The sequence below is a fragment of the Trachurus trachurus genome (assembly GCF_905171665.1).
Source record: "Trachurus trachurus genome assembly, chromosome: 6".
NCBI lineage: Eukaryota > Metazoa > Chordata > Actinopteri > Carangiformes > Carangidae > Trachurus > Trachurus trachurus.
This window is the reverse complement of record NC_139897.1, coordinates 14,648,790-14,657,162: the sequence shown is the minus strand read 5'-3', so window position 1 is coordinate 14,657,162 and position 8,373 is coordinate 14,648,790. Positions and strand designations below refer to the sequence as shown.

The window sequence follows — 8,373 nt, the reverse complement described above, 5'->3', positions numbered from 1 at the left end:
AAGAAAATAATCAGAATCTTGCAGTAGCCTTAAAGAAATGGTGAAGGCGTTGAGCGGGGCCTGCTGGCTGATTGATTAATTAGATTGATCAATTATTTTGTAATACATTAATCACTTTCATAGGGCAAAAGGGCAACATCCTGCCACAGCAAATTGACTCCAGTCCCCCACCACCACCACCCTCCAACCCACCCCTCCCGGCCGACCACACACACCACATGCACGCACGCACACACGCACGCACGCACACACACATGCACGCACATACAAGGACAAGTTCACACCTCCGGTTTGGGAGGTAAGAAAACATGAAAAGCTGGTGATTTCAAATTCATAAATTATAATTTAATACCAAGAACAAATTTACAGCAGAATGCTTGTTTACAATAAGCTAACACAAACAAACAAGAATTGTGTTCAACTATAAACTTTCACACACACTCACATATATCACTTGCAATTAATAATAATAATAATAATCATAAAAAAAGTATCTATACGTTATCAATACCCTGCAGTCATATATTTTTATATATTTATATAAAAACGTGGGTCAGTTTAAACTGTTCATAATTACAATCATGTATCATTCTCTGGTCCATATGTGGCTACGAACAGCCAAAGATCAGTGTTCAATCAGTGATCCCTTTTAATTCAACCACAACATGGTGTTTTTTTGTGTGTTGAAGAAAAGCCTCAAAACAAGGACAAAATTGCTAGCTTCCAAATACACGCACGCACACACACACTCTCTCGCACACGCGCGCTTACACGCTCACGCACACCACGGCACCTGTCAAAGACCAAAAAGGAGCAATAACACTAAAGTTAAAATATCGACTCCTTTTTTCCAAACCTGCTCACCCTGTTTAAGTCTGTAGCCTAATAATGAACGTCGTTTCTTTTCTTTTTTTTGTTTCTTTAAATACAAGGGCTAGTGTACTGAATGCACAGATTATATCTATACAGTCAAAAAAAAAAGAAAAAAAGAGAGAGAGAAAAACATTTACATTTATATATCAAAGGTAAAATAGGTTAGCGACCTGTGGCCATGCATTCACAGTCTAAATATACATGAAAAAGAAAACATTTGTAGTAATATGTATATACATTAAAAACATAACTTTCAGTGCTACTAGCTAAGTCTGCCACTCAATTTTGAAGACGTTGTATTACCGAGAAAAAAAATGGCAACCACAGATTTTTCTTAATCACATATACTTTGTATAAAGGAAAAACTCGTTGAAATGAATTGACCTATATTTACAAGAATACTGCCTCTAATCAGTGTTTTTCACGTGAAATACACGACTGAAGTTTCAAATCTAATTGTGTTCCTCCCAAAATGTTGCAGGCCTTACTTTAACAACGTTTTGATAAGAAATCACATCATGCTTGTCAGGCACTTAATGCTTGAAGTGAATAAAAGGTGACGTTTCAGGGACGCTTCAATAATACTGCTATTAAACACTACTCTGGATAGGCTTCCAACTTTTATGACCCTTGACCTCTCCTAAAACATTTTCTTTCTTTTTTTAAACAAGTCAGTTTTGCTATCAGTGCAGTTTGAAGCACTGCAAAACGCTCTTGAAAGCACATATGGCGCATTTAGAGCAACCTGTCTCAGGCACAGGCAACTTGTAGGATTTATTATTATCATTATATCCAATTGGGGGACTGATGCCAAATATTCAGAGCTGAATCAAAGGGGGAAGATTATGCCAAATAATTTAAATTGTGTAAACTCGCCATGTCTGCGAGCGTCAAAACTAACAAATCCTTAATTTCCTTTATTATAGAATTTGTAGTCGAAAAAACAGTAGTGGAAAACAAAAGTGGATCCTGTAACTTCATATTAATTAAGAGCAAAATGTTTCCGCTGGATCATAAAGTTGAACATGAACTCCAAAAAACTCCCTTTTTTCCCCAGATGTTATTGGTCATCCTCAGAATATAAGTGCGCTTGCAGCATTAAGCCTAGATTATAAACCTATACTCCTATTGCTGTGGTTTTAATTCTTTTTAGAACTTTTTTTTTTTTTTTTTTTTTTTTTTTAACATTATTTCACCTTTTTTCAAAATAAATCATTGTCTTAGAAAATAACACCACCTGTACTACAGAAATCACATAGGCCGGTTTGGAACCAGAAAGGAGGAACAAAGAAAGTACAAAACACAGCTATACATGGACACAGGACAAGTCATTTGAGAAAAGAAAATTCACGTTTCGTTATCTTCCCTTTCTCCAGTTTTTTTTTCTTTTTACCCAAATTATCATTTTAAATGCACTTAATACTTAAATTTTCCTCATAAGGATCATCAAAATCCCTTTTCCTTTTTTTCCTCATTTTCTTCTTTCATTAAAAAAAATGGATCGACACAGGTTGTTCTGCATGAACACTGGGAGCTTGTATCTGCCATTTTGAAAGTTCAGTGGATGTCTCAATTTTTTTTTTTTTTTTTTTTTTTGGAGTAGGGGGGAATTCACAGTCATTTACGTCAATGTCTTTCTTCATGAAAGCCAGCCCCGTGTAACAGCCGGTTGGTTTTTTATTCCTTCCACAAAAGCAGCTATAATCATTGTAGTCTCGCAGACCCCCCACACCCCACCCCACCGACCCCACCTTTTGTTTGTTCGTCTCCTTCTTGGTTTACTGAATTGACATGTAAGGCCAGTTAAAACTGCTCCCAGAAAGCAACATATCCCTGATGAGAGTTTCAATTGGGGTTTTACCTACCAATCGGACGAAAAATAATTGTTCTATGACCGAGGAAGAGACTGTGCGGAGGGAAGGCAAGCGGAGTAACAACTTCCCAAACCGTGTTGGCTGGTTGGGATACTGGCTCCGGACATATTCCTCCAGGGCGCACTGGGACTTCTCCTGCAAACTTTCCACATGGGCCACATCTGAGAGGCCACAAGCATCTGAGAGGGGGGGAAAGCAAATAAACATTAATAAAGTGTAACCTAAAGTGTTTCTCTCACTAGGAGCTTTTCATTTATTCCCACTGTGGTGATAAAGTGGCAAAAACTGATGAAGCCTGTCATAGCTTTTAAAAAGCAGTGACAAATTATTTCCATCTCATTATACAAACGTAGAGTTCCTGTATTGTTTCTCTATAGAATTGGTGCATATATTTTTCAATGTCATGATATAATTTAATAACATAATAATCATAATAATATTGCACAAGGCAAAAACAATTATCACATCACAGATTAAAAGCTCTGTAATTTGGTAACTTATATTATTTTAAGAATTACATTTGTACACACACACACACACACACACACACACATACATATATGCCCTTATGAATAAATACATATGTGTGTAAAAAAAAAAAAAAATGTTGAACTTTAATTTCCTTCAGTAAAGTTAGCTTTCTTTCCCCACTGTTTCAACCCCGTGTTCCTCGCTTTATGGCCACTACAGCTCGGATCGTTCTCTCCAGAAAAACAGACACTTTATGCACAAAAGTGAAGTAAATAATGAAGCATATTCCCAGCTAAAGTCTGTGTTTTCACATGGGCCCATGTTTCCCAGTCAGAGGCAGAGCGAGGGGAGGGGGGAGGGAGAGAGGGAAAGACAGGGAGACCTACTGACCTTTAGTGAGCAGAGATTTAGCTTGGAAAAAAAAGAGGGCCCATAGCCTACGGAGTTGCCGTCATACTATACCATCAGAGACGCATAATCACTATCTGTACTGCTGCATGTGGGCGGCAGCTGATTATGTGCCAAAAACGCTTGTACGCGCATTGGTTAAGTTTGTAAAGTTTATGCATGACAACAACCAAACCACCAAAGTAGCACAGGCGTGTCATTTAAGCTACAGCACTCAGCTCATGTTCAAGCCTCCGGTGCTCAGGTATGAAGGAGACAAATTAAGTCATAGCAGCCCTATAGAGTCTTAATAATAAAATAAAATCACCTGAAACGTGATTTCCCCCCCTGTAGACTAACAAGCCTCCCCAAGAACAATAGTGGGCTGCTGAGGCCAAAATGAAATACAGAGGCTGATGGCTTGCAGGTATGATATCATTTCAAAGACATGCATTCACTATATACGGTGAAACCTTGTAAATCTCTTCCACGCGTTTTCTTTTCTTTTTTCCTTTTTAAAATATATTTTCCATCTTTAATGGTGTGGCTAATGTAACAAAATAGCTGGGAAGTTTGGGTCATGACCTAGTTCTGGAGCAAGTCCAGAGACGCCTTGGATCCTACAAGGCGTAGAGAGAATATTTCTGCAAATAAAAATTAAAGCCGCCCCCCATGTCACTGCTCAATATCACACCATACTGTTCCATACAGACATATTTGCAATTACAGGGTGTGCATTGGGTCTCTACGAGCTTTTTCCTCGGACGAGTCTGTCCCCTAAATGACAAGAGAGCGTTGAAACCTGCGCTTTGCTTTTACTGTGCAAATGGGACATTAGGCTTGTCTTTCTTTTTCTATTCCCCTCCCCCTCGGAGCCTGACATCATTTATATCTGTCATTGCCTACAAACAAGACGTGGGGTATACACACATTGATAAATGGCGGAAAAAAAAATCTAAGTGCAGCAATTCATCTGCAAGCTATTGGATTCTCCAAAAGTGTGCTAACAGCTAGATTTTATGATGCTTAAGGCAATTATTGTGTGTTGTGTTATCAGTCTTATTTAACTGGAGCTTATTTTCTAATGTTTCAGATAGACTGCACCAGTCAGACCCTGTTTTGTTGTCAGTTTAATTAAAAAATCTCTTGTGTGGTCATGCCACAATTTCCACTTTAGCCCCGTGTATGTGTCTGATAAATCAGTTGATTAATCAAGTGGTTTTATAATTTAGTAGCCTAAGGCCTATCCACCAGTGCCCCAGCGTGGAGACAGCATATAGGTGAACGTTTAAGCAGGATGCTCATCTAAATCAAGCAACAACCTCTAGCCAGTGCAGATATATTTAGGCCAACGTTGATTTAGCTGATGTCAGTGTGCACGTTAGTGACATTCACACAGGCTGAACTTGGAGTGTGCCAGTCTATTGTCTTACCTGTGGTGAAGAGCACAATTGCCTTTAAGCAGCTATATTCAGCAGAGTCAACGTGCAAAGCTTTGAGCTTTTCCACTTGTTCTTGGAAGATCCTAATGTGGTCCATAAAGGCCACCACTCTGTCCGCAGACATGGGGGAGGCGTGAAGGCCAGCCGCCGCCAGGAGAGGAGCCACATGCAGGGGCATGGAGCACTGCGCGGCGTTGAGCACAAATAACTCACTCCACGTCAACCTCAGCAGAGCCACCTGGTCTGTGATCTGAAGGTCTGGAAAGAAGGGAATATTCCTGGCCCACTCCACGGCACTGAAGAGCATCCTGGCTGCTAGTTCACAAATGTTCTCGATGCCCATTATGTTGTTGGGCTGCATGCACTGACTGCCATACCGGGACGTCGGGTAGGGCTCCGCTCTCAACAGAAGGGAGATATATCCGGATAAGTAGGAATGGCAGTGGAGTGGGTCTCCATTTGTCAAGGCGAACTGACCATGGTGTGGCTGTGTGGGTGGCACCCGTCCCCTTTGCACGGCTGCAGTAAAAAGAGAAACTACAGATATTGAAGCCTGAATTCTACAAATGATCACACACTAACTGAGGGTATGAAAGCTGCTGTCACATATTATACATTTTACACTGACTGCTAAATTGAAAGCTTACACCTTAGGAAAATAAATGACACACAGCGTGCCAGCTATATAACATCAAAACACTCTCTCACACACTCACACTCAACACACACACTCACACACACACACACACACACACACACACACACACACACACACACAAGCGCGCGCACACACATACACACACACACACACACACACACACACACACACACATATACTGTATATACACACGTTATATTATATCATGGCGTACCATTTAAAAAAAAGACAGGATGCATTCATAATAACGAGGCAGTAGTGAGACAAATCATGTAGTCAGACACTAGAGATGCGCTTTAAACAGGTTTAAACACACGCCATGCATATGTCTGGCTTTAAAATGATGTTATTCAGCAACAGCAACATGAGCTGGCTGTGAAGGAACACAAAGAGGGCAAGAGAGACCTTGCATGTTTAACCCTTAACCCACTTAGCAATTCATCTCGTTTTACCAAACATGCATGGCCTATTTTTTTTTTTATAATATTTTTTTCCGACTGATATTCAAAGAAATTCTTAAGGTTATGCGGAGGGGCTTTGTGTGCATAATTCACGCTCAGGGTCCAGCTTCAGACACAGTGAACAAGACAGCAGGCAGCAGGCTATAGATGTGGAGATGTAGCCTGAACACGCTATGTCTTAATTCGACACTCGCCATAATAGCGCAAGGGGCTATATTGTATCATCTAGCCTATTCAATACAGATGTATCTCTACGCCCGGTAGCTTGATCTAAATATGAATTCGATACCCCCCCCGCCTGTCTGGCCACGGGCTCGGGTCTGGTTTGTGAAAAGCAGAGATACGAGGCGCTGGAGCTGGGTAGCCTATAATAGCAACGCTATCCGGCAAAAGCCCCGTCTCGACCACAGCACAGAGCGGCTCCATTTGCGTGCTCCAGCCGCACAGCCTTGGAGGGAACAGTCGGGAAGAGAAAGAGGGAGAGAGACAGCAGGCTATGGGGGCGACATTATACATGGTTTCATGTCTGGAAGCTCACAAACGCACAAAGACATACATGAATAAGAAAAACAAAAGTCCCAATACCTTCCCGTCTCATGCCGACTTTGAGGCATTTTTTGAGGCGGCAGTACTGACACTGATTGCGGTGGTGTTGGTCGATTGGACAATTCCTGTTGGCACGGCATGTGTAAGTGAGGTTCCGTCGTACGCTCCGTTTGAAGAAGCTTTTGCACCCCTCGCAAGTAAACTGGCCATAGTGTTTGCCACTGGATTTATCCCCACACACCACACACTCGATGTGCTGTGGCTGTTGTTTCTCCGTCGTCTGGTTCGTCGGCGTGGACTGTGTGTTGTTCGGGGGTCCTTGGACCGGAGTCTGAGGGGTCGGAGGAGCGACCTGAGAGGCTGTCAGATTCAACTGGCCTGGTTGAGGGGTGGGAAGAGATAGTCCTCCTTGGGTTTGCGAGGAAAGGGTGCCTTGGGTGTCAGCCACATCGTCCTGGGAGCCTCTCCACACTACCATTGCCATATCTATCAGTCAACGTAAAGAAACTTTTTGTCTGCCGTTTTGGTGTCGCGGTGAAGAATGTCTCAAGGAAACGCGATAAACTGTGATTAACAGCCAGACACACAAAATGTCAAATCTAGCCTACGTTGAATCCACTCTGGACCTCCCGAAAACTGTCGATTTATTGCTGTTGGAGACGTTGTGAAGCACGTTTTCAAAACTGATGCGATGGCGATCTGAGTCGCTGCCTTGCGCTTAAAGGCCAAGTCCAGGGGCGCTTACAGTCAGCCATCCAGTACACCCATCAATGGGAAAGGTAGGCTAAATATTAAAATAATCAACCGAGGTAGCATGGACTAGTCAGTGAATGATGGAGCAGGTTGGTAAGACCGTGCCTGCAGCAGCAGCAGCAAGGGAGGAAAAAAACACACACACACACAATTGGTGAGGACACTGTAGCAGCTACTATCAAGTTCCAGCACAAGTCTTGAAGAAAATCACCAACTGGGTAAAAAAAATTGCGTCTTCTTCCTTTTCTTCTTGTGAGGTAGCGCCAGCAAGCGCGCAGCTGAAGCCAATGTTTTTGAGAGCCTGGAATATGAAGACAACTCTCCCCCCAAAAAAGCGAAAGCACTAAAACAAAAACAAAAAAAGGAAAAACAAAGATCACAACCTACAAAACCTCCTCCGTGCGCTGAAAAATAATAGGAAAAAGGAGTAGAGATTCAAAGTGATCAAATATGTTAAAAAGGCGGAGGTTAGGAAGTGATTTGCGATTGGTAGGAGCCGGGCTGGCAGAATGCTTTCTCTCTGATCAGCTCACTGAGCTCTCTATATAGTGAACTTTGACACGACTGCTGCAACTTAGCACACGTTACCATGGAGATCGGCTGCCATATAAGGAAGGAGAGTGTGTTTGACTGGTCAGAGCTCAGGGACCTCCCCCTGAACCCCATTGGCTAGTCGGCACTTGTGCTACTTGGTACCTTGCCAGAGCCAGCATGGAGGTCGAGAGGGCCGCTTGGTCCTAAAAAGAGACGATTTTCAGGGAGCGAGAGGAATCCTTTCTACTCACTCAAATCGCCCAGACTTTAGGCTATACACTCACATGCACGCCCAATGAAGCCATAGCAATTTCATAAAGAAGAAGAAGAAGTAAGGGGAAAAAAACTTAATTCAATTCTTTGCCTCATATCGT

The 8,373-nt window shown here is 42.2% G+C and overlaps 1 protein-coding gene across 2 annotated transcripts; it reads right to left on the bottom strand.

Moving 5' to 3' along the window:
- Positions 1–323: 323 nt before the first annotated feature.
- Positions 324–7,982, bottom strand: nr2f2 (nuclear receptor subfamily 2, group F, member 2). Of its 2 annotated transcripts, none has more exons than XM_083973979.1 (3): positions 6,752–7,982; positions 5,039–5,584; positions 324–2,926 (listed from the first exon to the last, which is right to left on the bottom strand). In XM_083973979.1, exons 1-3 carry the CDS (start codon positions 7,194–7,196, stop codon positions 2,652–2,654), a joined length of 1,266 nt encoding a protein of 421 aa, XP_083830105.1. In that variant the 5' UTR covers positions 7,197–7,982; the 3' UTR covers positions 324–2,651. The 2 variants fall into 2 exon arrangements, with proteins under 2 accessions (XP_083830105.1, XP_083830106.1); XM_083973980.1 differs by having other exon boundaries at positions 5,039–5,566.
- Between the last annotated feature and the right edge of the window lie 391 nt (positions 7,983–8,373).

What these genes read in the sequence shown, in the direction of transcription:
- nr2f2 (XM_083973979.1), bottom strand. Translation starts at nt 7,196, where the DNA reads ATGGCAATGGTAGTGTGGAGAGGCTCCCAGGACGATGTGGCTGACACC. An exon ending in AGTCGGCATGAGACGGGAAG is followed by an intron (nt 5,585 to 6,751) that starts GTATTGGGACTT and finishes CAATATCTGTAG; the next exon opens with TTTCTCTTTTTACTGCAGCC. An exon ending in AATTGTGCTCTTCACCACAG is followed by an intron (nt 2,927 to 5,038) that starts GTAAGACAATAG and finishes CCCCCCTCTCAG; the next exon opens with ATGCTTGTGGCCTCTCAGAT.